The sequence below is a fragment of the Rhodamnia argentea genome, chromosome 4 (assembly GCF_020921035.1).
Source record: "Rhodamnia argentea isolate NSW1041297 chromosome 4, ASM2092103v1, whole genome shotgun sequence".
Classification (NCBI taxonomy): domain Eukaryota; kingdom Viridiplantae; phylum Streptophyta; class Magnoliopsida; order Myrtales; family Myrtaceae; genus Rhodamnia; species Rhodamnia argentea.
In genome coordinates, this window is record NC_063153.1 from 7,494,498 (window position 1) to 7,522,238 (window position 27,741).

General features: G+C 40.2%; 4 protein-coding genes across 5 annotated transcripts; 2 read left to right on the forward strand and 2 right to left on the reverse strand.

Annotated features, from left to right (window-relative positions):
- Positions 1-968: 968 nt before the first annotated feature.
- On the forward strand, positions 969-4,668 carry LOC115736164 (26S proteasome non-ATPase regulatory subunit 9). 2 transcript variants are annotated; one of them, XM_048277961.1, is made up of 5 exons: positions 969-1,343; positions 1,460-1,520; positions 1,866-1,970; positions 2,755-3,115; positions 4,173-4,374. In XM_048277961.1, exons 1-5 carry the CDS (start codon positions 1,203-1,205, stop codon positions 4,321-4,323), a joined length of 819 nt encoding a protein of 272 aa, XP_048133918.1. In that variant the 5' UTR covers positions 969-1,202; the 3' UTR covers positions 4,324-4,374. The 2 variants fall into 2 exon arrangements, with proteins under 2 accessions (XP_048133918.1, XP_030523560.1); XM_030667700.2 differs by lacking the exon at positions 4,173-4,374 and adding an exon at positions 4,415-4,668 and having other exon boundaries at positions 973-1,343.
- Positions 4,669-7,283: 2,615 nt separating this feature from the next.
- LOC115736157 (probable WRKY transcription factor 32) lies at positions 7,284-12,274 on the reverse strand. Its single transcript, XM_030667691.2, has 5 exons — positions 11,844-12,274; positions 11,670-11,707; positions 8,735-9,429; positions 8,455-8,613; positions 7,284-7,891 (listed from the first exon to the last, which is right to left on the reverse strand). The coding sequence occupies exons 1-5, from the start codon at positions 12,025-12,027 to the stop codon at positions 7,528-7,530; spliced, it is 1,440 nt and encodes a 479-aa protein (XP_030523551.1). The 5' UTR covers positions 12,028-12,274; the 3' UTR covers positions 7,284-7,527.
- A 2,069-nt stretch (positions 12,275-14,343) lies between these two features.
- On the reverse strand, positions 14,344-15,070 carry LOC115736167 (psbQ-like protein 3, chloroplastic). The gene has a single exon (XM_030667705.2). The coding sequence runs from the start codon at positions 14,943-14,945 to the stop codon at positions 14,415-14,417; it is 531 nt and encodes a 176-aa protein (XP_030523565.1). The 5' UTR covers positions 14,946-15,070; the 3' UTR covers positions 14,344-14,414.
- Positions 15,071-19,811: 4,741 nt separating this feature from the next.
- LOC115731770 (flavonol 3-sulfotransferase-like) lies at positions 19,812-20,839 on the forward strand. The gene has a single exon (XM_030662447.2). It carries the CDS (start codon positions 19,849-19,851, stop codon positions 20,836-20,838), a length of 990 nt encoding a protein of 329 aa, XP_030518307.2. The 5' UTR covers positions 19,812-19,848; the 3' UTR covers position 20,839.
- Positions 20,840-27,741: the final 6,902 nt, after the last annotated feature.

A 27,741-nucleotide genomic window follows, 5' to 3' on the forward strand; every position in this document is an offset into this window, starting at 1 on the left:
TAGCCACAAACTTATTTCTAGTAATAAAAGTCTTGTTTTTTTGACAATTTTTTTTTAACTTACACGGCGCGACTAGGACAATAATCATATGTAATAGAAATAAATCCAAACTAATACGCTTGTGCTATATTTACATCAAATTAAGTTTTGTGTTACAGAAAATCTCAAAGTAGTACATCTGTAAACTCTACCCTTCTTTAGCCTCCAGCCAATATCTTCTTTAAAGTGTTGACATAGATGAAGCACATGTGGCAAACAACTTAGATTATCAGCGGGAGATGTAAATTAGACATAAAAAGTCAACGCAAAAGGTCTCCTAAGGGACATCGTTCTAGGAAAGCCATATTTGACGAAAATGAACTGAGATTGGGAAACCTACTAAAACAATTTGCTAATTTCGCCTAAGAGCTCTCTCAATTTTCGAATTTTATGATTATATCGGTAATCTTCCAAGCGGGGTTTGAAGTATCCGCATTATTGGGTAGAATACCTTCTGCTGTGGGTTTGGTCCGCCAAAGGAAATATGTTGACGTCCTTAATTATTCCCAAGATTTGTGCTAAGGTTTTGGCACGTTTGGCATGGGTATATCAAATTTCGGATTTTTTGTCACACGAAAATTAATTTGGAGTAAATGTGGTATTGGCATAGAGTCTGCAATTATTTATGAGTTTAAAGTAATTGATTGTGTATTTAATTTTTAAGTTCCGTTAATTTCATGAAAAATAAATTATTTGTAAAAATGATTTCGATTTACAAAAGGGAGTGCAAAAAAGTAGTGATTTTTTTTTTTTGAGGGGGTTCGAAGTAGGGAATTGGAAAGTACGTCCTTTTTAAGAAATCTGGCTGTGATGGCAATACTCTAATTATTTAAGGATATAAAGGGCAAAAACGTAATAAAAAGATTTGTTTCTGCCTATGAATTCTGCGGCGGAATGCAAATGAGACAGCGGCGCCGGTTGGGGGTTTTCGTGTATCTCTTGAAAGTTGAGGATAAATGTCCTCTGCGTGTTCTTCAAGTTTTACTTTTTCGCTTACGATGGAAATGATGAACGCGTTCGAGCGACTTCTCGTCTAAGGCGGTGCCAAAACTTCTCTTGGGCCTCGCTCTCAGTGCCTCCTCCCCAAAAGGGAAGAAGAAATCTTCCTCGTGTAGTAATCTGCAGCTTCTGCAATTCAGGAACGTAAGACAGCAGAATCGACAATGGTGGGGACGGATCTGAAAGCAGAGACGATGAAGCTGATGGAGAAGCGGACCGCCATCGAGGCCGAGATGAACGTCATCATCGAGCGCCTCACCCGGCCCGGCGGTCCCGGTCTCTCCGGCAACCTCGTCGATTCTGAGGTACCCATGAGAAAAAAAAAATTAAAAATTTAAGACTTGAAAGAAGATGGGTTCGAGCGATTCTCAGATCGTTCGAATTTGTCTGTCTGAATTTTCGGGTTCTGCTTGGTGTGCAGGGGTTTCCTCGCACGGATATTGACATTCCAGTCGTGCGAGCTGAGCGTCGCCGTCTTTCCGGTACTGTGTTGGGCTCGCTTTGGATTCACTCTTTTTGCAGCTTGGTTGCGAGAGTAATTAGATTACTGCGTGGTCGCTACAGAAATTTGTGAATCGAAGGTTGAGGTTGATGGGAACTCGGCTAGTAGTGCTGAAGTTTTTAGTTGGTTTCTTGATGAGCTAGTGAGCCTTGCTTTTTGAGAGTAGACTCCAGTTTGGTCGATTACGTTAGGGCCTATGGATATTTTAGTTTTGCGGCAGAGGCAGTCTGTTTTAGCATGTGTCTTGGGGTTGTACCGTCTCTTGAGTTCCGTTTGTGTGTTGGGTGGGTTGGCATACTATGATGAGATGTTCTTTTGATTGCAGAGCTTCGGAATGACCATAAAGAGATTACTGATAAACTTGATGAGAATATACAAGTCCTCCATTCAGCTAGACTTGCTCCCAGATCGGCACCGGCTAAGGGTTCCGGTAGGGTGCTCAAACACTCATGTTACTTTGTTCATCTTCTAGCAGGGTCTGACCTTATGTTTTGCTGGAATGACCTCGTTTGGTTAATAGGATTATTACTTCCTGTGACAGTTTACAAATTGCTTTCTGGTGAGAATATGATTTCGGTTGCTTATGCTGTGTGGTTTGGAAGCTCATGATGCTGAGAAGTCCAGTTTTACGGTTTCCATTTTCTTTCATGTCTTGTGCATTTTTCTGCATATGCATTGGGTTTGTGGCTAGTCTGACTAGTTACGCATCTGCTTTTACCTGGTTGTAAACTCTTAAATTGGACTGAGAGAACTATTGAAGAAATCAAGAGCTTGTTCATAGAAAGAACAGTGAAGTACTTCTTTCTAATGAAAGGGTTATGTATATTCCTTTAAACGGATATATGTTGGCCTCTAGGATGAGTAACTATCCCTGCCCATTCAGTCATGCGCTCAACATCTGTTGATCCACATCAATTAGATAAGTACAGTTATCTTCCTGATTGCTAAAGCATTTAGCCCTGCATTTGATCAGGTTATTGTGAAAGCAACGCATTTTGATCACCTTGTTATTCTTTTACATCTTGAACTATCAAGAGATTTGATTGAGATGACTCCCACTCTGTAGGCATTCTACAATAGTGGGTCAACAATTATTCATATAGTTGTTTGATGCTTTTACCATTTGAAATAAACCAAATCAAGTACCATGCAGTGGTATGCGGCTTGCATTCACCCTGGCTTTTTTTTTCCTCTGTCCTCTTTTTTATTTGAAGGTGGTGCTGTGGGATTGGATCTTACAAACACATCACATGTTGACGCAGCAGCATCAGAATCTTCGCATAATATTGCACAAAGAGATACTCCCACTGACATGGATGTTGTGATACTCAGCAGACCCTTTGCAGTAGTTGATGAAATAACTGATGGTTCACCAGCAGCAGAGGATGGTTTGCAGCTGGGTGATCAGATTGTGAAATTTGGAAATGTTGAATCTGGGGATAATTTGCTCCAAAGACTCTCTTCTGAAGCTCAGGCAAATCAGGGCCATGCTTTAACTTTGGTGGCTATGAGGCAAGGTGAACCCATCAACTTAACAGTGACTCCCCGAGCATGGCAAGGCAGAGGTTTACTGGGGTATGTGATTTTCTTTCTTCCAATTCATTTGTCGTTGTTTAGTCCAGTCTGTGGCAATGCTTTATGTTTGTCTTTTCTAGGTACGCTAAGAGGGTCCTACTCAGTGATTCTGCTGAATGACCTTTAGAATTGTTTCCTGCCCCTTGAAGAAGAAAATAGCATTATGAACAAATTGATGGACATGTGATATAAATAAGCTGTGAATGTGCTTCAGACTTTTATGCTTTGAAGTGAAGCGACCATCACAAAGCAGCTTTGAGCTATAAGTTTGATTAAAGAGCTTCACATTATATGAGATACCCAGTCCAATCTTGTACTGTGACCCAGTGCATTTGTGATAGTCGGGTATTAGTTTGTCCTTTGTTCTATGAAAGATCTTATTAAAGACATAATTATCATTTTTTGTTCTTGTAGCATGGCTTTTGCATCTCCTCTTTGCTCTAGGATAGAAAAAATGGAGGAATAACAGCAAAGCAACTCAGAGCTCACAACCCCAAATCAGCAAATGCCACAACAAAATCCTTGCCTAGTAAATGTTAAAATAAAAGGAGAGAAATGATAGCTCCTTTAGATGGCTTCTAGGTGGCTTCTTATAGTTCCAGGAAAAACATAGTTATATGAAGTTTTCTTAGTGGTGTCCTTTCATTTCATCGTAGAGTGCAATGCCGTATCCAATTTTCCCTGGGAAATATTACTTTCTATAGTGACTGAAAGATAGTTATATGAAGTTTTCTTAGTGTTGTCCTTTCATTTCATCTTGGAGTGCAATGCCATATCCAATTTTCCCTGGGAAATATTACTTCCAATAGTGACTGAAAGATGCACATTTTTCAAGTGTATATGGATTCTGCCTTAGCTATTGGTATTGTAACCCTGATGCTTTCCTGTGTCATTAAGTGTTGTTATGAGCACTGTAGGTGTTCAGTCACCGATATTGCAAGAACACTCACTGCTTACTGAAATCAACATTTGTTTGCCTACATTTTCTCATACATTTTGCTTTTGAATTCTTACCTAACAATTTTACCGACTAAGTTGCTGTAACTTTTTGGAGAAGGATGAAGCCTTGGGAAAGTGTTCACAGATCTCCCAAATCTCAATTCTATGATAGGAAGGGATGCATATCCAATGATTTATGGCAACTGCTTGCACTTTGCTCTATCTATGGAAGCACAAATAAACAAGAATCTTATATATATGTTGGCTAGGCACATCGTAGAAATGCCTTGATTGCAAAATTGTATCACGACCATGTTACTGGGTCTCAAAAGGAATAACACGTAATTGGAATGCTTGCAGGTGCCATTTTCGGATCTTATGACATGCTGTGTCTGCAAGTACCCCCAGAGAGGTTTTTTAACAGGGCGCGAGGTGCGCTTCAAAGGATGTCTCCAATACTGGTCTCCTCTTTTTGTTGACAAAACATCTCATTTAATTATGAAGTTCATGTTTGGTCAATGAAAAACAAATTATGCAGTTCATGTACTTTTTATGAGTTTGACTTCTTCACATGTTTGCTGGTAAATGTGATACACAGTTTTCTCTAGGATTGAGCAGCAGATGTTCGACCAGTTACATTTAGAATTCACAAGTTTTTTACTTTGGCTTTGGGTCTACTGCTGGATTGCAACTGCTCGATTCATCTTTAGTGACTGCTGCCAACATGTTGGAGAAAACTATATTATGTGGAATGAATGTGCTGTGAAATGGTATCAATTTTTTTTTCCGTGATATTTTCCTTTTTGGGATTAGTTTCAGAAGCTGAAGCATTTGATTTTGGCTGGTGATGTTCATTGGCATGTTCTTGTGGGGACGGAAGGGGTGATTTGAGTTAGAAACTTTGGTGGTTGTATGTAATTGGATAGGTTTTGTGCAAGGTTTGAAGGAATAATTGCGGGCTAAGTCCTTAAACCTGTTAACTTCACGCTTTTGAGTCATAAAACTCTCATTTTATTCATTTGAATCTTAAAATTTGCAATTTGGAACTATGGTTTGAGTGCTTTCTTCTGTCGATAGAAGGATGGAAGGACTCAATCTCATGCTTGAAAAGCACAATATTATTATGTGGATCGAAGAAATTTATAATTGGATGGCTCTCCGTTTTTCTTGAGTAAATTCAGGAACTTGTTGATGGGATTTCCGATTTCGATTTTTGGATCGGAAGTAGTACGCAATCGAGAACCGATGACCCTCTACAAATTTTTGTAGGGAACAATTGCAAAATCTTCATTGCTACACAAGGAATATCCAAAGTAAAATTCAATGCACGACATAATTTGGTCTTGTGGACAGCAAATACGCAAGAAGCAAGGTAATAGCCCATTTCAGAGTTCACCCACCAAGAATTAATCTTCAAAAAACATGGGAAACATGTCTCTTTACAATTAGCATTGTAGTTATAATAATTAGTTACCCAAGCTAGGGTACCGGTGTAGTTAAGCACTAAGGCCTTCCTCTAGGAGTGCCCTGCCATCAAGTGGGAAAAGACTAACTAAACCCTCACGAAACCATGAAGAAGTTGGAATAACTCAGAAAGAGAGTGGCGCCTAGCCATTGAGAGCGTTTGTTGTTCTTGTAGAGGAACTGTATGATCTTGGACTGGCCCCTTTCGCATGACCTAGAAAGAAAAGAAGTCCGTGCTACTATAAGGCCTCTAAACTCCTCCTTCAGGACACTGTTGCCTTGCCCAAAGGGACGGGGTAGCCCCAACTTCCATAGGTCTTTAGTTCGACTTCCTAATGAGAATTGAGGTCCTTGTGCAGGCATCTCATCCTTAAGACTTGCTTGCTCTGTATGGAGTGCCCCATGGTTTCTCGAGTGCTAGCTGCAGAAAGGAGTGCAATCAACTAGGGCGCTATTGGCCACTAACCACACGCTTGCCAGCTCTTCGGGCTCCGCGTTTCAAGTTTGTTATCCTAACTATCTCCTCTGCTCCACTGTCTTTCTCGCCTCTTTCTCTGTATTGCTTGAGCCTGGGCTTCAAAGTCAGAGCCTTCCCTGTTTCACCCATTGATTGCCACCAACCTGCTGTTTGAGCTCATCAATCGAAATGGCGAGGATTGCTAGGTGGGGGAAAGCGAGAGACCTTGCAGCGGTTAAGCCGATAACAAGATTTCGCGAGACTTTGCTTGGCAAATGTTTTCTCCTTAATCTCGTCTTTTTGACGAGTCATGACTTGTTTGTCGCTTCGCGACATTTTCGAAACTCGTCGATGAACGTCCTAAACCTACTCTTCAACTCGTCTACTCAATTCCCCAGCAGGCAATTCATCCTCCAACACTCTCCTTGTCCCGTTCTCTCGCTCTCTCATTTCTTCAACTCCATGATCTTCATCAATCAAGCCCTTCTTCATATCGCTCTCCTTAGTATCTTCGTCCCTCGGGATGACGTCGTTGGCTCCACCAACTGATTCGGCCGATGGACTCATGATAGATGTCTTTGGCCGGAGACGAGGGTGTGGCCCTGAGCCTCAATTTGCCGATGAGGGACACGGCAATGGCGTGTTGACCACCATGAAGAGGCACTTGAAGCGAAGGCAGGTTGATCTTTCTATATATTCCTACACACTCATTACAATACTATATATCATTAAACATTATTTAGTAATTCATTTTACTATCATTATCATTATTATAGCTAATATCATAAGAGCAGGTCGCTGCGCAAATTATATCCTTTCATTATTTTTCAGTATCTTTAGGGATTCGAATGTTGAGGACATGCGGCATAAGTTTCTCATAACTAATTGCCGACTCCTATAGCTTTTTGACATTTGATCAATAAATAGAGACATGATATCGCTGTATATGCAACTTATATAATCTTTTTTTACTCTTCTATTGTTTATCGGTAATTCAATAATTCTTTCTACACAACAAATTATTTCCTTGATACAGTAAGTGAGAAGTATTTGTTTTTTTTTTTTAGGTAAGGAAGTGAGAAGTATTTGTTGGTCTTTGGACATTTGGGAAATTGCTAAAGAGGAGGAGAAAATGCGTTCCAAATTTGATGTAGAAATAATCCAAGAACCCGGCCGTATAATACATCCTAACTTGTCTTGAACATGTAGCATTTGGCCTGCGCATCTCCAAAACCATTACGACTGCAGATCAAATCTTGAACCACACCGAGTTCTCGTGTCGAGCTTAGCAAAACATATCCATCCGGATGATAAATGCAATCATGCATGCGCTATTTCTTCATTCGCTAAATGTCATGACTTTATGTGCACACTATCCTCTTCTCCACTATTTAAACAGATTCTACAGGGCATTTGAAGGGGAAATATACAGGTGCCCACTGAGAGACTACAACAGAGAGACATAAATCGAAATAAATACATACTGGGAGAAAAAAATAGAATTTCAAACCTGGCAATTAGTTCTACACCAGTCCAGAACTCTCTTCACTTTTCAACAGGGCTTGATTTCGAATCCGATGCTTAGAAGTGTCCTTGCTGATTCAATTGCCTTATCACCTCCAAGTTCCATGGCCTCTCCAGTCAATTCACCCCCTGTATCTACTGACAATGGGGTCGACGCCTTTCCATTTTGGGCTGCATCAACTTTTTTAAGCTGTGAACTGCTCATGGAAGCTGGAAGAGCAGCAGCAGCAGCAATAAGAGGAGTGCTTGGGGGGCCATGCCTCTTTTTGGGAACTGGCATGTCATGGTCATGGCTCCCCTTACAAGTGATTATGAAGGCATTTGCATTATCTACGGCCGTCTCAATTTGTTTACGAACTGGGCAACCCGCTGAAGTGCATCTGTAGTAATTCCTGAAATTTGTAGAGATTATAAATGCCATTACATTTTATTAGCGGAAATATCTTGTGATTGCAGAGACCTGTTATGTTCATCTGTGCTCATTCATATATATACAGCCAAATACACCTTTTCCTCCTCTCACCGTAGTCATACTACAATAGTATAAATTTCATTTAACTCTCTGGTCTCCTATATCTAATTTCCAGATGTGATTGAACGTGCAATCATTTACTTAAAAGCAAGTAAGCAATCATTCTTATATGTACATGAGTACCAAGTGACGTGAACACGAGAGTAAAACAAAATCAAGTACCATTCAATGCCCAAGGAGCTCTTAGGGAAATCCAGAGAGTAGGGACAGAAGTGAGAAAATCTTTTTCTTTGAAAAGGAAATAAGATAAACAATCAGAGAAAAAGATTGTTCAAAACAGTAAAAGGTCCAGTCCCTTCATTTTCCCTCCGCAAAGCAAAGCTTACCATAAGAACCTTGCCACATCAATATGTTCTGATGAATTAGTAGTCTCCTTCTTTATATAACATAGAAAAAAGCCAGAGTAATCATATAAGCATGCACCTGGGGTGAGGATTTCCCTTTACCATCTTCTGCCCGTACTTTCGCCACCTGTAACCATCAGCAGAGATCCCCCCATCACCCGCTGCATGGACAACAATCTTAGATTTCTTTCCAGGTTTTGGTTGAGGATCAGAGTGAGACAACTTGTTCTTCTTACCACTGCATGTTAGAGAAGAGGAGAAAAATGATTAAGGCACCACCTAAATAACAACACTTTGTTGGCGATTGATAGATTAGAATAAGGAGAACACAGCAGGAATTACAGCTTCCTTCAACTTGCCTTTGTCTGGGCTCTATTTCATTGACATGTTCGTTCTTTATGATAGTTTCCCCGTTTCCACCAAAGCCACCTGAATTTTGATGCTCACTTTTGGTTCTATCAGGAATTTCTTGGATTAGCTCCTTGGAAGAAGAGGATGGACCTGAATCATCAAGCACTGTGGTTGAATGGTTATTTGAAAGATGATTGATAGCAGGCCCAACAGATTTTTCAAATTTACCCTCCAACATGCCATTGACCTTCCTTGGTGGATCATGGTTATGCTGACTTCTGTAAACAGTCTCTAACATATGGCCTAGCTCATCACAACACTCGATCTTTTTTGCAGAACATTCTGTGTTTGTGCACCTGAAATAACTTCTTGAACCTTGGGGACTTTTGACTTGCTTTTGACCATATTTTCTCCAGTTGTAACCATCAATGTTATAAGTCCTTAAAGCTCTAGGGACATTCCTTGTGTAAGAACTTCTGCTGTTCGGATCTGGCATGCAGGAACCAGTTATCTTCATCCCAGAACCCTGTTCTACTGGAGTTGGACTTGGAATTGACGAAATAGATTGAGTAACAGAAGTTGGTGATAATTCTGATGACGCCATTGGACACGATGATAAATGCGGCTGGTTCTGTGTCTTGGTCTGAGCTGCCTCCACTTTTCCAACTCCTAGAACTTCCTGGTGGGACTGTTGAACTTGCTCCTGAAGGCCAAAATTGTCATCACGTCAAAGGCTTGCAAGCATAGATGAATAAACAAAAACTTGTCAACAAAATCTACTAACAAGGACATGATGACCCGGTGACAGTAAGTGAAATACATATTTCCTGAAACGATCTAGTTTATGACTCATTGAAATGTACTTATAACTAAGCTCACGATTTCACGATTGAGATGGTTATAGATGATGTCTTTTACAAATCTTGGCCCAAAACTTTGCCAAGAATTTCAAGCCAGTCTATTTACTGCAAATTTTGATATTCTCACCCCCAAACTTTCAAGCATAGCACAATTTTCAACATTATCATATACCACACCAAACTACATAGTAGATAGAATCTCACCAGGATACATCTGGGAAAATGCAGATGACAAATATAAGTGCCTCTTCGTGGCACTTTGTTCTTCCTTTTAAAATTACTGATAAAACTAAGGAACTATACACAAGTTGCACATGGCTTTGATTGACGTTAGATGTTACGTTTCCATGTTTCTAAGATTTTAACTATCTAGAATCAAACAAAATTCAAATCTCCAAAGCTCAGAGACAGTTACGCAACTTTAAAAAGAAGAAGCAAAACGTCGCTTGCACACACAAATTGTCTGTTTGGTAGGTGTTTAAGACAGATTAATAAAGCAACAAAAAGCCAATCTTGGATTTCCACCAAAATCACGCACGCACGCACGCATGCACATATTCGACTTATAGAAAGTTATACCAAAATTATGGTGATTTGAAATGTTAATTTTCACATATTTTTGAATATTTGAATTGTTATGCACTAAATAATATTGATTTTAAATCATAAGCCAACTAAGAAAAGTCAAATGACAAAGTAAACACCCTCTAAGTAATTGCCTAAAAGGTTAGGATGAAAAAGTTTGAAAGCATGATCATAAATTTGAAATTGAGGGGCTAAATGGTAACTAATGACGTGGTTCAGGCCATCAGGGACTAAACGTGTAGCAGCCTGCAAAATGTTTCATCATGCAAGTTTTTAAGTCTGGGCCAGAAAATCAAATTGTTCCAAGTTACAATTCGAACATACATTTTCATGAAAAGGGAGAAAAGGTAAACTGCATATTCTTTTCAAATTTTCGGAAGCCATCTTATAAACAAGATCATCCTAAAATGGTTGAAAAGAGTTTCGACTATATTCAAGATCAACATTCTGCCGAAATATGGCAAGTGAATCTCGGAGAAATCAATTGTCCCAAGGACATAGAAAGTATTGTTTCTTTCGCAATTAATTGCATCTCTCTTCTATAATAACGCTATGCGTTATTCTTCTTTTAGCATGCAAATTTCATTAATGGGACAACCCTGATGCACTACCCACATAAGAAAAGTTACCTGTATGAAATCCATCCAACATCTCTAAAAATTATCATTGAAGGAAGAACCCCATCCAGTAGACCGAATATAAAGGGTGCAACAGGAAAGCACCTCATCTACAAGGAGCTCAAGAATACATTTCTTTAGAAAATGTGTGATTAACACGTCTCCTGACACATATTACCAGGTGGTGGTACTGGCATTCCACTGTTGAGCTAACACCTTTAATTGATTCTATCCTTTAATCAAACCTTACATGTTGTTTTGATTTCCTCCTCAATCCTCATGTTCATCCTACACTCAAAATGGTATGGCAAAGTGCATCCTGAAAATAGTCCATGCACAACAAACAGAGGATTGTAAACATGCTAAACTTTCTGATCGGATCCAATTCCATGAACAATTCTTGATTCAGAAAATGATGGCTTTCATTTTTTAAGATAACAGGGGTTCTGTGTGCGGTTTGACAACTGTTCCTAAGGTTGATTACTTGAGATAAGCCCGTGAGTCAACCGAGCCCCAAATTGCAAGTATTGACTATCAATTGGTAGCCCAAAGCCTACCGACAAGACTGAGACAGTGAACCAGCTAAGATAGCTTCGTGTATTAGCAACTAGGAGGAGTAAGTTAACACAACCGAGAATCGAAACAATGAAAAGCAAGAGGAGTTTTATGTTCTCTTAGTCTTCACAACAGTACCAGTCAAGTATTAGTGCGAATTTCATCATCATCCATATGGAGAAGTGAAATAAGTGGAATAGAGTGAGAGTGAAAAGCTTGCTTTATGCAAACAAATCTACAACGACTAAAATTAAGCTTACTCCAACATAAACAGTAGTCAAATGGAACGGCAACTGATATTAAAGAGTGTAAGGAACCGTAATCACCTTGGATTCTTCCACCGCAGCGAAACTCGCCTTCGAATCTGCCAATTCACACACCACCACCTCAATCACCAAGAATAACAAAAAAGAGGAAAAAAAGAGAGAGAAAAGGACAAAACATTTGCTTAACACATTTCTTCCTTTTTTTATCCCATTCAAGACAGCTTCAGAACTCACCTTCGCACCGATCAAGATCACCCCGCGGCGACGGAGCGGAGGGCGTCGCGGCTAGGGTTTCCGACGGCGGGCCTTCCCCGCCACCCACTCCGCCCCCTCCTCCCTCCGGCGAGCTCGGGCGCTCGCCGGGACGGCCGCCCTCCCCCTCGAGAGCTCCCAAGCTCGCTCCCCCCTCGTCCGCCATAACCGACTCCTACCGACCCACCACCAGCGAACCAGCAACAACTGCACTGAACACACCTCACGGAGAGAGGGAGAGACCAAAAACTCGTGCAGATTCTGGGGACTTCCAGTGGTCCGAAGCTGAGCAGCAGAAGCGCATCGGCGTCGATTCTGTTCGAATTCGCGGTTGATGTGAAAGGAGAGAGAGAGAGAGAGAGAGAGAGAGAGATGGATTCGTTCTTCTTCGTTGCGAATGAAGGAGGGAAAGGGAGGGCACGTGTGTCCTTGGACTGGGAATTGACCCAGGTGGGGTTTATGTTTCTGCGGTTGAGAGGAGGGAAATAACGGAAAACGGGCCCCGAGCCCCTTGCCGTTTCTCGTGGTGCGGGAACAGCCGTTGGATCCCGGTTTACTTTTGACTGTTTCGTTAACGGCGTGGGCGGGGAGGCGCCGTTTGTCGCTGACTCCCGCAGTGCACGTGATCAATGCTGGTCCTTTCTTCATTTATTACTTGCTATTTCCTCGGCTGGAAGAGGGATTTGGATTGCGATTAATTATTGCGACTCCTTTTCCTGAAAAGGGAATATTTACGTAGAAAAATCCAAACCGGTGTCATCTAATCTCGTTTACCCCCAACTGTCAAGTGACATGCAAAAAACCTAAGAACCAACCTGATTTTTCTAGTATTAGCATCACGAAAAATCTCAAACTAGTACATATATGATAATTTTACGCAAAATTATGACCATAAAAACCTCAAATTGGTATGCTTATGATAAATTTATCCCAAATTAATTTTTTTGATAATCGAAAACCTCAAATTGGTACGCTTATGATAAATTTCCTTTTGTTAGTTTCCCTTAAATTGAGTTAATGCAATGAAAATTTTCAAACTAATATATCGAACGGTGGGTGAAAAACCTCAAATTGGTGTACTGATCAACCGTCACGTGTCATCTATCTTATCAATTTGACAGTAAAATTCAACAGAAATTAACTAAGGGTAAATTTGTTATTAGGTATATCAATTTGAGAGTTTTGGTGATTAAAAAATTAATTTGAGGTACATTTGTCACATGAATATTAATTTGGAGGTTTTCGAGATATTAACTTTTTTTCATTTTATTTTGTAGTCTGCAGTCAGAATTTGTGAAAACACAATTTCTCCTTTACTTTGTTTTTTTCCTCTTCACGATCTTAAACATTTACATTTTCCTCTTCACGATCTTAAACATTTACGGAATTTCCATCAAGGCTATATTTTCTTACATTGTACCTAGTCCTCGATTGTTTACTCTTTTGCCCTCCATTATATAGTTCTTAAGAGACATGTAACCTATCCAGTAGTTACATATAGTGGCCCTAACAAACACTAATTTCATATCATGTCTAGTTGTATCTGATTATGACCTCAATCATATAATTTGCTAAAGGCTATGTTTGGTTCCGCTTTGAAAATGAGTTTTGGATAAATGCAAATTGCACTTGGTAAAAAATCTATTGTGAAACAATTTTGAGCTAAATAGTATTTGGCCCAAAAAAAAAAATTGTAAGGGGCTTTGACCATAATTTTTTTATTAAAAATATCAAACCCTTCGGCAGAGGGCTCAAGCAGCGGTGGTCTGTCGACCAAGGTGACTTGACCTCGCCGAGCATATTTGGCCGCATAGGCCCTCATTGTCTGCCCTCACTAAAAAAAGATGAACAGTAGATTTAGGGTTTTACTTTTTAAAGTGGGTAAAATTAGATTTATAATAAGGTTTTGAGAGCAAAAAAGTCAACTAACTAATTTTCATTAATTAGGGTCTTGAGCTTTCGGCCTTCTTAAGTCTAGTTTTCACCTCAAAGCCCTTGGGAATGTTGCCAAAATCCCCACATTTTTTTCAATAGATTTTCATAATGTTGAACCAAACGCATCACAAATATTTATGTAAACAAAATTTGTGCTAGGGAAGAAAAAAATGTATTAACCAATGACTGGTGACAGATAACACACGATAAACTTGAAATTAAATAGAAATTTATTTATTGGCAAGAAAATTAAATACACGAGCGAGTTCTAGTTTTAGTAAAGAAATAAAGAATACGCAAAACGAGTTCGAGAATTTAGAAGGAAAGAGAATAAAATATGTCGAGAAAAGTTTAGACAATTGGGACATACCACAAACAACTTTAAACTTAGGATAGATTATGCAATAAAGATTGGTCAAAAAAACAATTTCAGCAATGGAGAAAAGATTAATAATCTTTTGAATTACTTGTGAAAGGAATGTTAAATGATCACGCAAAGAGAGAAAAAAACTCAAATTATTACAATATGGGATTTGTCCAAATCGCTTTTAAAACCTCGGTGGATGTACACGTGGATGCAACGCCGCCAACGAAATATGCCGGCGTCTCGGCGAAACTTCATAATATTAGACTTAAAATCTCCTCAAGCGCGGCGCTAATCTTCTCGTAGCACCGCCACGCGCGAGGGCCGTCCCGATCCCTCGCGGCGTAGTCCAGCCTCGAGACGCCATTGAAGAGGTCCGAGTACAGCTTCCTCAGCCTCGGCCTCTCGCCCCCGGGCCTGCTCTGGATGATCGTGTAGAAGTCCTGCTTCAGGAGGGCCGAGCTCTCGCGCATCTCCCGCTGCGCCTCCTCCCACGACCCCGACTCCAGCAGGGGCTTCACCGCCAGGAGCGACCACGCGTGGCCCCGGACTGCGCCCACCGCGTCCTCGACCGTCTGGCCGGGCTTGACGAACCCGAAGTCGAAGGCCTTCGCGGGTCCGGGTCGGAGAAGCGTCGGTGAGAACGAGAGGACGAGGGAAGAGAGTGAGGCGGACAGTGCGAGTCTTCTGGTGACGGAGACGAGTGGGCGTGGGTGGTCCGTGGTGTGTTGGAGTGGAAGTGGAGAGAAGTCGGGTTGAATGAGCGAGGGCTTGGCTGCTTCCATTTTGGAATTTCGTCGAACAGTTGGTGGGTGGACTGAAGCTTCCGATATTTCTGCTGGCGAAAGCGAGGAAGAGACTATGGAGACTCGAAGGGAATGAAAATAAAAGATAAGGAAGTTATCGTCTCGTATGGGGACAGCCACGCATGTTGTTTCGTTTTTGTCTGAATAACATTTTTACTTTTTATTTTATTTTTCGTAATATAAATCAGGTGTTTTGTTTTGTTTTCTGTTTTTTTTTTTTTAATTTTGAGCATCTAAAAATTTCAAAAAATATGTAAATATTATCATATAGTCGAAAAGAAAAAAGTTTGCTTTTCACTATTTCAAACAAAATGTCATTTGAACACCACTTATTAGTGCAGGAGTATCTATATTTAGGACTCTCTGTATTAAACATTACCTAACAGTTATTCTTAGAAGCGCACAAAAAAAAATATTATTCTTAGTAAAATTACCCACTCAATATACAAATTATTGTTTGGATGTAAATTCAATTTTAAATTTTATAATTTTACCAATTTAATCGTACACCTCTGTACGATATTCCAATATAGCCTTTTTTGGTCATTTTTCATTGGAAATTGCCTATGTGGCAATCAAGCCATTGTCGGCCGCTACGTAAGTAATTTTCGATCAAAATTGGCTTGAAACATTATATTAAAATTTCCCGTAAAGATTTATGACTTAACTTATAAAGTTGATATATTTACGACCGAATCAATATACATGCATTAAGTTTAAGTAGAATTCTTTGTATCTCATGCAGTTTATGTTTGGTTATCTTCGGGAGTACGGCGCGGAATGGAAAAATAACGTCCCACAAGGGTAACTAAGGAAATGCAATGGTAATAGTCTTCATTTAATAAGAAGGACAAGGGGAGACCGGTTTGACCGGTTTCGGATTTTTTTTTTTTGGCTTTCCATCAACCATCTTCTAAGACCAAATATCTATCAAGTCGGAGCTTCGAAGGCAACCGTGGAGGAGAGGCAATCCGCGGTGGCTCGCCTTGGCGGGTCGGGCAGTTTTCTTCACTAAGAAAGATCTTGACCTCGAAATGCCCAGAACGACGCGCTGTCAACGAATTGGTGGTGCCTCGAGCTGCTTCTCGAGGGGCTAGATATGGAGGACATGGTTATTTGCATGGCGGGAATCCTATTCTTCCCCAAAGCTGCTCGAAGGCTTGCGATGGCGAGATTCAAGCGAATTCACGTTACAAAGTGAGTGTGTGTGTGTGTGTGTGTGTGTGTGTGTGTGTGTGTGTGTGTGTGTGTGTGTGTGTGTGTTTGTGTGTTGACTTTGTTCTTTGCCCCTACAGTCGAACAACAATGGAGACTACCGTTGGCCGTGTGAAAAAGACAATTTTGGGGTGAATTTTGGGGCGCGGCTGATTGAGTGAAAAGAATTTTCCCGCGGATCAATTTTTCGTCCTTACTCGCATTTTATTTGTTGGAAATGATCAATTAATGAAAAACCATTTACGAACAAAGAAATTGTTAGAAATATGTCTCGAGTTTGAGCTCGAAGCGAAACTGTGAATATTTCGAATTAAATATTTGTGGATGATATATGTAGGAATTATATTTTCTGTTCCACAAGAAGCCAAAGTAAATATTTGGATTATGTTTGATTACTCTAGATAAGTCCAGATTTGGTAGATTACGGAAATCTAATTTCCGAGTAGTCGTCAGCTTATAAACAAAAGGGAGGAAGCTTGGATTACAATTGGAAGAATTATATTGCGTGCTGGACGTGGACTTCTTTCCTCATGATGGCATTGATAAGGAAAAGAGATAATCCTAGCTGGACTTGCTTGGTTGACTTGGTCAATAAAAGATAAGAGCAAATTGAAGACAAATTAATCCCCGCAGAAGTGGTTTTGTTTTCCACGTGTGCCCAGGTTGCATATATAATAGCAAGCGATAACTTGGTCATTGAGTATTGCTGAAGCGCCACTTATGTGAGTGCTTGTGTGTGTCTTCATGCCGTTCATACGACGAGTGAAGTTTTTGTTCGCAGAATTGCATCAAGAATTCAAGTGTCGAAGCCGATTAAATCTTGAGGTTAGATTTGTGTAATTCTTTTGCGAGATTGAGAGATTATTTCGCTAGGAATTGGGGGCTAAACACTGTGTGCGATCTTGGATGCAATTGGGGCTTGGAAAACACTGTGAGTGTTTGAGTAACTCGAGTTTGATCTGTAATCTTCGTGTATCGCTTGATCTATAGTGTAATTCGTTGCTGCTCTTCCCGTGGACGTAGGTCTCTACGACCAAACCACGTATATCCGGTGTCCGATTTATTTTTTTGCTCTGTCTATTTATTATTCGATCGCTTGGTTCCACGCAAGAGAAAGCATGCATCCTACGAAACGAAATCTCGACTTGAAAAGGGGAAATTTCCCGAAAAGGGAAGTTTTTCTTAAAATATAAGGATAAGTGCGTTGGAATTCTAAAATTTATCAAGAAAATGTAATTAAATCCTAAAATTTTTAATGAGTGCAATTAAGTCTTAAAACTTGTTATAAAGTGTAATTGGGTCCTAAAACATTAAGAAAGTGTAATTAAGTCCTAAACATTAAAATAGTGCAATCAAATCTTAAATTTTGTCAAATTGATGAAATCAAGTCATTCCGTTGATTGTACTTCTTGAAAGTTTTAGGATTCGATTGAATATTCATGATAAGTTTTGAAACTTGATTGCACATTTTGAAAGTCTTATAATTCGTAACAAATTGTAAGACTTTTCAAAGCACTTATTTCTTAAACAGACTTTTCGGTGCATTTATCTCTAAAATAAACATTCAAAATCCCACTCAGTCCCCCCAATTTTCAATTTTAAGATTAGCGGCGGACAATGGACAGACAAATTTTAGAAAGTAACGGCAAGGTCATGTACTCATTTTCCGAACGGTTTCCTCGAATGGAGGATCGGATCATACGACGGTTTCCTCTCACTAATCTGGAGCTGCACTTGTCTTAAAGAGCTCTTAATGTTTCTGTCATGAAGGGTACAAAATGACCTGAAAAAGCATCTGTTAAGGATCATTCAAAGCGATTTCACCGTTCATCATCGACCCCTCCCTCCCTCTCTCTCTCTCTCTCTCTCTCATCTTTTCCTTCACCTGATACTCGCAATGCAGAAAGTGTCCACCGGTCGCCGGCAATGACGACCCACGGGAACGTTTCACCGGTATGCGACGATTCCCCCCTTTTGTTCACGGCGAGTTCGTCCCATGTTTTCTCTCTTTCTTCTTTTTGCGCGCTTGGTTGTAGTTTTGTCGGTCGTCCATGATCTTTATTTGAAGTTTCGGCGAGAAGGCATGACGCGCCGGACAACGAATGATTTGGACAAATAAAACTTCATCGAGAAAAGGGCTTCCCATGAAGGAACGTACTGAATGATGACCGAGACGTAAGAGTTGTTGAATATATTTTAATATGTACGGCTTAGTTCTAAAAACTTCAGAATATGTGGAAAACATGCCACAAATTTGAGAAAAATGGCGAGCGACGGAGGATGAGGAGAAGAGATGGAGAAAGTCAGATGAGGAAGTAGTTGTGGCCGTCGGTGTCCGCAGGAGGAAGAGGAGAGGCATGGCAAAGAGGTGGGATGGAGGAGGAGGAGGAGCAGAAGCGGCGACAGCGGCCCTGGCGATAGGTTTAAGAGACAGAGAGGAATGTAATGTTATGCGAACCGTTTCTTGAACTACATACCACGTCTATGAATTAAAAAGCCATCTAAGCATATATTTACAGGAGAGTGTATATCGCCATTGTAAACAAAAATTTTATGTAAGAAATCTCATCCATCATCGATCACTCTTTCAAATCAATGGTGGATGGGGCCACTTGTGTAATTATATTTACATTGATGGTATATGCCGTACTTATTCTTATTTATATTTTAACACAACACGAGGTAGGATTTTCCTGTAAGCTAAGCTGTCAACCTTGAAGTCAACAAACGAGCTTGAAAAATTTCGGAGCGGTCATTTGTAAAATTTGACACTAAACTATGTGGTATTGTCATTTCTAGTATCCTTATCCCATGTCATGTGATATCTCAATCGTTTTTATGCACAAGCATTTGAAATAAATTAACACGGGTAAATTTAACAAGCCTATTAATGTTATTATATTATGTATAAAAACTACTGGTAAATTGGAGGGTTTAGAGTTTAGGGTTTCGGGATTTAGGATTTAAAGACCCAATAAATTTAACAAGTCTGTTAGTTATGCGTGAAAATGTTATTAAATTATATGTCAAAACTACTGGTAAATTCGAGGGTTTAGAGTTTAGGGTTTTAGGTTTTAGGATTTAGAGACCCAACAAATTTAACAAGTCTATTAGTTATGCGTGAAAGTTGTTATTATATTATATATCAAAACTACTGATAAATTCGAGGATTTAGGGTTATGATTTTAGGGTTTAGGATTTAGAGACCTTGCTTACTTTAAATTAATTGAGGTTGTAGGGTCTAGGCTGATCACAATGTGGTGAACTGTAACTGAATTAGGTAATATAACTAGTTTAATTATTCTTATTCTAAGTACCTTAATTAGTATTATTTTAGATGAGTTTTGCCTTACTATCAGAAGGGCAGCTAGACAAGTCATTAAAGAAGGCAAAACATTTTCCATAGTTTGATAAGTGCAAATCTCTCTCTCTCTCTCTCTCTCTCTCCTTTTTTTATAGTGCCCTTGTTATCTACAGGAGACATCATAGATGTTTTGCCCCTTTTAGCTGTGATGTGTTTTGACTTCAAGAGATACAAATCAAATTATTCTCCAATGCTTAACTCTTTGACTCCCAATTAAGCTTTGACACTGTCATTTCCATCCACTTAAATTGACAGGTGCCAAGCACCGTTGCTTCTGATCTCTCCAGTCAAGGAGAGCCTCCTATGGAACAAATTGCCCTGGAATGTCAAGAAGCAGGGAGAGGAGAAGTACCCATCTCATCATCTCTACCCAAAGAGAAAGGGTGGTTGACTGAGCATTTCTACAAGTATCAAGGCTTCTGGTATGACAATCACTTCCTAACTGGAGTCATCTGGGCCCAGCAACATTTCGAGGCCCGGCCCACCGACACCCTCTTGGCCACCTTCCCCAAAACCGGCCTGACATGGCTCAAGGCTCTCACGTTTGCCATAGCCAACAGGCACAACCAGGACCTCCCAAGGAGCACTTTGCTCACCAAGAACCCTCATGAATGCGTGCCCTACATTGAATTCTATGCCTATGAGAAGGACCCCATATCGGCCCTCGACTCTCTTCCCTCCCCTAGGCTTCTCTCCACTCACATTGCTTATGACTCGCTGCCGAGATCTGTTGTGACCTCAGGGTGCCGGATCGTGTCCATCGTCCGAGACCCGAAGGATGTGTTCGTGTCGATGTGGAGCTTCATTAGCAAAATAAGAGTTCCAGATGGGGATAGGCCACCTATTTCAATGGAGGAAGCATTTGGTCTATTCAGTAGAGGGGTGTCTCTTTCAGGACCATATTGGGACCATATGCTGGGCTATTGGAAAGCAAGCTTGGAGTATCCAAACAAGGTCTTAATGTTGAAGTATGAGGACTTAAAGAGTGAGACAGAGCCCCATGTGAAGAGGCTGGCAAATTTCTTGGGCTGTCCATTTACTCCTGAAGAGATCGATGGTGGGGTAGTGCAAGAGATCATAAAGCTTTGCAGCATAGAGAGTTTGAAGCAAATGGAGGTGAACAAATCCGGGGTCTATCGTCTGGGGACTCAATCACGCGCGACGGTCGAGAATAGCGGGTTTTTCCGGCGAGGGGAGGTGGGCGATTGGAAGAATCATCTCTCGCAAGAGATGATCGAGCGGCTCGATTGGATAACCGAGCAAAAGTTTGGGGCTTACGGTTTGAAGTTCTAGTGTCCATATTCAAGCAAGAGCTAAGATGAAGTTGCTAGAAAGTAAAATTATCCGGACCATTTTCATGGTCTTCCAGTTTTTTACTTGAGAGTAGAAAAATGTAGTTGGAAGTATCAAAATGGGAGAATGTTTAGGTACTCAGATTTAGTAATTTTTTTTCAGCTTTTGTTTAGGTACACGAATTTATTAATCTTTTTAACTATTGCCTCTATGAGGCATTTTAGAACAATTTAACAATCTATCTCATGTCGGATTCTTTTCTGATGTGTGAGACTCCATCCTTTACGTGGACTTTGCTTTAAACCCAATTTGATCAATGGCAATTAGAAATTAATAAGCAATCAAAATGAGGATGAAAAATCCAAATGACAATGTAAGACTCAGGATGACAAATCCAACAACTAACGTTTGGCTGTCCGGATATTTTTTACCGAATAGAATAAGGTCGGGTAGGAAAATGATAGGATGTGATTTGAAATATCCTATACTGCATTTGATAACGTCCGGATATAACATGGATTTGGACAGATATTATCCAGACTGAGAGTTTGAAATATTCATGGAGAGTATCACTTGACTCATCTCTCTCTCTCGCTCTCTTTCTTTTATTCCGATCGGCGGAAAAGCAGAGCATGACTGGAAACAAGAAAAATAAAACTTGCTGGAGGAAATAAACGCTTTGGATGGATGGTCGTGCATGATGCAGCTGGAGCCTGGAAGCAGTGGTCTAAGGGCGATGGCATCCGAGGGAGAAATTGACTTTGAAAAAAAAAAAACTAGAAATATACTCAAATTACTTGCGATGCCATAAATATTGTCACCATGAAAGGAGATATATCATAATACTAAAAGCCAAAGAATGTATAGATTTTTTTTTTCTTTTTGTCGAAAGAAAGATTTCATTAATTATTCAGGATAATAATCCGAGAGGTATATAGAATGCTTTCAAGCCTAACAACTCCCAAATAATTGCAAAAAAAAAAAAAAAAGGAAAAGAAAAAAAGGAAATACACTAGAAAGAAAATAACAAAGCATATTCTATAACTAGAAGCACACTCTCATCTTCCAAGAATAGATCTGCCATCATAAAATTTCGGCGGCCTATCACTAGATTTGGTGATGAGTAACTCCCACACTAATTACAACGGCTTGCGGTGCGTGTTTAGGTATGATGTCTTCATCACCATCGTTGAGTAGTAACACCCCAACATCAAATGTTGAAAGAACGCAGATCAAATACCTGTAAAAAACTCACATATCTATAGCTAGATTTAGTTTACCGAATCTAGACCTAACTCTAAATCGGGAGAGGAGAGAGGCCTAGTCTCGGAGAGTTTATAAAGTCACGTCACAAACATTCTCATCGGTGACCGTTGACTGGACGAATGGTCGAACTAGTCTCCACATTCACCTAAGGTTAGTTGCAGAAAATTATTCACTCACAAACTCCCAAAATATAGTGGGAGGGAAAAGAAAAGACAATGCAAGCAAAGAAAAGTGTCTCGAACTCCCACAAAAGATCTCTCAATGTTCAGCACTTGAATCCGTTCGAAAACAAGTAGAAATCTTAAAAATGAAAGATAAGAAGGTGGAAAGATGAAAAGGGTGGGGGAGGGAGAGGGAGAGGGGGGAGGGTCTAAAACCAGGAATTATTGGTGACGGCGGAAACCCTAATGGGTGGAGGAGGGGTGAGAGAATTTGGGGGAAAAGGAGGGGAGAGCACGACGTTATGCTTGGGAATGCATAGATTCAGCTGCATGTATGTAATATATTTACAAAGAGAAGGTGCACACTCATCACACAACCTTTGACCTACACCCCCATGGATTTGGTCTATCAGAAAACTTTTTTGACGGAACCGTAGTGCTGTGATCGGTGATGCTTCCAATGGTTCCAATTCTCTACGGCCTTTAAGTTTGATCGTTCGAATAAACCTCGCATACAATTCACATCCATGTTGGGTTCCCTACATTGTCTGAAAGTTTTGTAGGAGTCACTAGACTTTGACTAACGTTGGGCATCTATGAACATAGAGATGGCTTGTGTTCGGTACATCAGGCAAACCTTGCAGCGACTCACAGTGGTAGATGTGCAAAGTCCGCAGCCCATGCAGTTTCGATAGATCGAATTGCCTTTTGTACAGAGCTGCAATTCTCTATTGAGAATTCCTCCAGAGATTCCAATTCTCCCAAATCTCGAATCCCGATTTGCTGCGAGCAGCTCATCACTATCAGCCTTTTGAGCTTCCCCAAGCTTGATAGACCCAACAACCTCACTAGCGATTTGCATAGTAACACATCTAACTAATGGAGATTCTCTAGCTGTTGAAAGTTGATTTCTGTGAACCAACATCTAAAGAGCTGACAAATATCTTAAGTTGGCCAAAAAAAAAAAAAAAAAATTGTTCGCTCTAACGGTGAAGAGCCGAGCGGGCCGCTTGAGAGATTGAGGATCATCACAAGATATGCCAAGTCTGCAAAGCTGAGGAGGCCATGTGATATTTGTACTATGACCGCGGCATTTTAACACTTTAAAAATCTCCCGTGTCCCAGCCAGATTAAGAACTTCAGCCTTGTAATGTATCAAACAGAAGCAAGCACTCCCGTGATCTTTGTATTCGCAAAATACAACTCGATCAGGTAACTCTTGTCCATACCAAATTCGAGACGACCATCGGTCTCAATTTCCCAACGCAGTCCGGAAACTTTCTAAACTGATGACGATTCAATAAAGGCAAGCAGGTCGAGCCTGCCATCTCTCCAATAGATGGATGAAGCTCCTATATACACCACCCCCCTAGCTTTAAACTTGACAAGTACTTCAGACTGCTTATTGCAGAAAGCACTACAAACGCAGGTCAAAAGGGACGATTGTGGGCAACTTTGACGGCAGAACGTGGGCTGAAATTATTTCCAAGCGCTTAAGGAGCCATAGCTTATGGATAGAGCTACTGATTTCTCGTGACTTTGGGCTATTTTCGTCAAGAACTAGTATCTTCAAATTCAAGCAGATCGAGAAGTCAGGAGTTGCCGAGGGATGACATCTCCTGAGATGTACAACTTTCACGTCATGATTCGCCCGTGAAACAAATTAGACGAAGAAAAGTAAGGCAACGCAAATGGCAACAAAGGTATTCGTGATATGAAACCATACCGAGCATGGTCCCCATCTATTCCAGTTATCCAGAATGTCACTGTCCGAAAGCGTAAGCACGGTTACGTTCCATAAACATAGATTGATGGCCTTCAAGTCCGAAGGGAAAGGACGCCAAGAGAGCCATCTTGAACTTGAGAGAAAATTCTTAAAACCTCTTATCAAGTTCCTCCCTTATGTCCAAGAACCTTAGCCAGGCAACCTAGAAAACTCTTGTAAAGTCGTGCTATTTGGAAAGTCCAGTTACTTTGAGTGCTATGATATTCTCTGTTCCCCGACGACATGAAAAGGCATAAGTTAACTTTCTATAGTGAGAAAAAGGAATGCGTTCATTGTCTATATATTGTGTAGACTTGTTCTAAGAGTAAATTGATGGACAAAATTAATCACAGTGTAGAAACCGATCGAGAAGATGACGGTTGTGAACTAAATTTACCTATTTAGTTTTCACTACTTCCAATGCAATCTAGGGACACCATAGTCCACTACGCTTCCCAAGAACTTTGGCGTCTTCTTGTTGAACAACTTCTCTTCCAAGGTCTTTGAGCAAGTCATACATCAACACTTTATCATCATCATCAACCATTATCAAAGATATACGAGTAAGTACAATTAGGAGTGATTGGTTCCCGGTTTGATCCCGGTTTCCAATTTTTGGAATCGGGGACCGGAGTCGACAACACTGACCGGTACGGTCCAATTTTCGGGCGGTCCATTGAAATCGGTAAACTATCCAATGTCTCGTGATATCCAAAATAATACAACATAAAAATATAGTCAAGTAACTTGTCCCCCTAAGTCAGTCCAGGATGCACTTATCATTGAATAACAAATGATTGATGCCCACAAGTGCATCCCTAAGTAAGCTCAAAACATCATATTAGTGCCAGACCAAATATCTTCTTGACATATAACAAAGATTGATGCCTCAAAAGTAGGTCTGAATCCAATAATCTTCCCATACATGAAGCTAACAACAGAAAATAATAATGTGAAGATCTCATGTTTCCAAAAATAGTGAGATAAATCTTTCAGTTTGGTCTGATCTTGTACCCTGAAATTGGAAATAGGACCGCTCGGACACCGGTTCCAATTTTAACGTTAGGGTACCGGATTGCCACTCTCGGAAATCGAAAATCGGACCACTAGTTTGGTCCAATCCGGGCGGTTCTCAATTTGATTGGTCCGACTTACTCACCCTTGAGAATAATGATATCACTTATTGGCAAAAAATCCATGCTTTTTACATGTAATGTGGAATGGTTCGTTCTTCTTTGATAAAATAAGGAAAAATGACCAAAATGGTTCATGAACTTTGATCAAATGTGTAATCTCGTCCCTATACTTTCAATTTGACACAAATAGTCCTTGAACTATTGATAAATGATCAATCTGGTCCTTCTGTTTGTTCAAACTATTAAGTGATGACGTGGAGCGTTAACCGATGACATAGAGTTGAGTTGGATTGTTAAAATTTATGAGTCAACATATACTTTAATTTTTTTTCCTCATTATATTAGGGTTTCAAATAACACTCTTCTTAACATTGACGTTTTTTCCACCAAAAAAAGAAAAAGAAAAAGAAAAACAACATTGTTTCTCTTCCTTCTCAATTGCAAACTTCTTACAATACTTGGGTTGACACTGGACAAGGATGGTTGGGCTAAGGTTGATGCCAGCGCCGATTTAGATCTTAAGATTGTGGAGGGCGCGCCAACGCCTGTGTAGGTGGAAGACTTGCAAAGTGCTTGAGCTCCTGGAGGCACGCACGCTCGGGTTGATTAAAGAGCAGAGGAAGCCCGTACAGGTCGCGGAAAGCCATCGACCAATCTTCTGTCCGAGTCCTAACAGACGCAAGCGATTGCACCCTCTGTTGACTTGGTGAGATGCGGCCCATCAATATTCAGTTTCAGTGTCCCTGATTATGGAGGTTTTTGTTTTTTGGGTAGGTCTTTCGTCACACTCTCAGTCTCTTTTGTCCTCCTATTCCAAGCATAATTTTGGTGTAAAATGATAGTTGAAGCAACTATGATCGTGGGCTTTGGTGATTGGCGTTTGAAGATGGCGGCGTTTTGAGCAATGCAGCCGTTCCAGAGTGTAGCAACTATAAACTCGAACTTCGGATGGTGACACAGGGATATTGCTCACGATTTGGCAATTGAAGGACTCGCTTCCTGGAAGCAGATAAATTGGTTGTATTCTCAGTTGACTTTGACATTTTCACCCTTTGCTTTTAAGACCTCTCCTTCGTTGTGAGTCTGATACAAGATATTCAGGTCAAAGCAAAATGCGAATCTATGTAAATAGTATCTTCCACTTTGAGATGCACACTATCCACCCATTCCACATTTCTTGGCCTCTCCTTTTCCATCATCTCAGGTTTATATATCATCTTCGCCAGCAAGTTAGAGTAGTCAAAATCAAGGTTGGTGAAACTCTAGGGAAAAAATCGGATCAGCTGTTGCCCGATAAAATTATCGAATTTATATTATCTTGTTTGTTATCTAGAGAAGCACGAGCGACTTGTCGTCTTTCGAGAAGATGGAGGCATTTGTCTACTTGTCGGGTCACCAACCTTGATTTCGACTGGTCTAACTTGTTGACCAAGATGACATAGAAACCTGAGAAGGAGAGGGCGAGATATGTTGAATTGGTGGATAATGTCTTGCATTCTCAAAGTGGGGGATACTATTTACATAAATTCGAGTTACGCTTTGACTTGAATATCTCATATCTATCTCACATCGATTGGTGAATTCACGGTACTTACTTTTTTATCCACAAAGTAAATCATAATGTCTCACCCATGTAAATATGCAAAAAGTTGCACATAAAAATCAACAAAACCGAAAAAGGAAAAAGGATACCGTCAATATATAACTATTGTTTATACAATATGAACAAACAATCATCAAGAGTGATTGCTATTGATGACTTAATTTGGGTTCTTTCTTCTGTGCTTCAGTCAACAATAGGGGTGTTAACGGTTTGGTTCGATTTTTTCAAGAAACCTGAACGACGATCCAAACCGGATATAAATTGAACCAAAGGACGAGGTTCGGTTCGGTTGATTCTGTTTTCGATTTTTTTTTTTGCCCTACTCAATTGGATTCACCATTCCGATAACCCAATCTATTATGAGCGGATTGGATTTTTTCTCAGTTCAATACTATCCAAATCGAACAAAGGTTATTTCTTTCATCATCCGGATCGATCCGAAAATATATAAAATTTTGGTTCGGTTTTTAACTCGTCTAATCAACACTAGTTTCTCTTGCAACTATATATCAATCATTTGCCAATTGACTTACTTTACATGTATTAAAAGACACATCTAGTGACTCTAAAGTTATCGACAACGTCCAACCGAAGTCAATCAAGGATCTCAATCCTCTAACGAAGCCGTGCCTGAACAATTAGGCCTTACCCTGCACAATCATGGCCTCCATGGCCTCCATAGTGCTTGGTTGTAGTTAGTCTTCTCCTTTTCGATGTTGTGAACCAAAACAAGAAGCGAAACACATTGATCACAATCAAGCAAAACAGAGGTCATGGGCGCCACGATGGCGTAGGCCAAGGCGTACTTGTCCCGGCACGACTTCATAATCTTCATTGGAAGATCGAAATCCTTGGTGAAGCTCGGTTGAACGTTTCCATTGACTTTAGAATTACCATATATGCCTTTTACTACTTGCAAATTAAGTCAGTTGACACCTTTGGTAAGTCAACCAGAGGTGTACAACCACAAAA

Bases quoted from the DNA above. Each gene is read 5' to 3' on its own strand.
- LOC115736164 (XM_048277961.1), top strand. From the start codon at position 1,203: ATGGTGGGGACGGATCTGAAAGCAGAGACGATGAAGCTGATGGAGAAG. The intron at 1,344-1,459 runs GTACCCATGAGA...CTTGGTGTGCAG, and splicing joins GCAACCTCGTCGATTCTGAG to GGGTTTCCTCGCACGGATAT. The intron at 1,521-1,865 runs GTACTGTGTTGG...TTTTGATTGCAG, and splicing joins TGAGCGTCGCCGTCTTTCCG to AGCTTCGGAATGACCATAAA.
- LOC115736167 (XM_030667705.2), bottom strand. From the start codon at position 14,945: ATGGAAGCAGCCAAGCCCTCGCTCATTCAACCCGACTTCTCTCCACTT.
- LOC115736157 (XM_030667691.2), bottom strand. From the start codon at position 12,027: ATGGCGGACGAGGGGGGAGCGAGCTTGGGAGCTCTCGAGGGGGAGGGC. The intron at 9,430-11,669 runs GTGATTACGGTT...TTTGGCCTTCAG, and splicing joins CTGCGGTGGAAGAATCCAAG to GAGCAAGTTCAACAGTCCCA. The intron at 7,892-8,454 runs GTGCATGCTTAT...TACAAATTTCAG, and splicing joins AAGGGAAATCCTCACCCCAG to GAATTACTACAGATGCACTT.
- LOC115731770 (XM_030662447.2), top strand. From the start codon at position 19,849: ATGGAACAAATTGCCCTGGAATGTCAAGAAGCAGGGAGAGGAGAAGTA.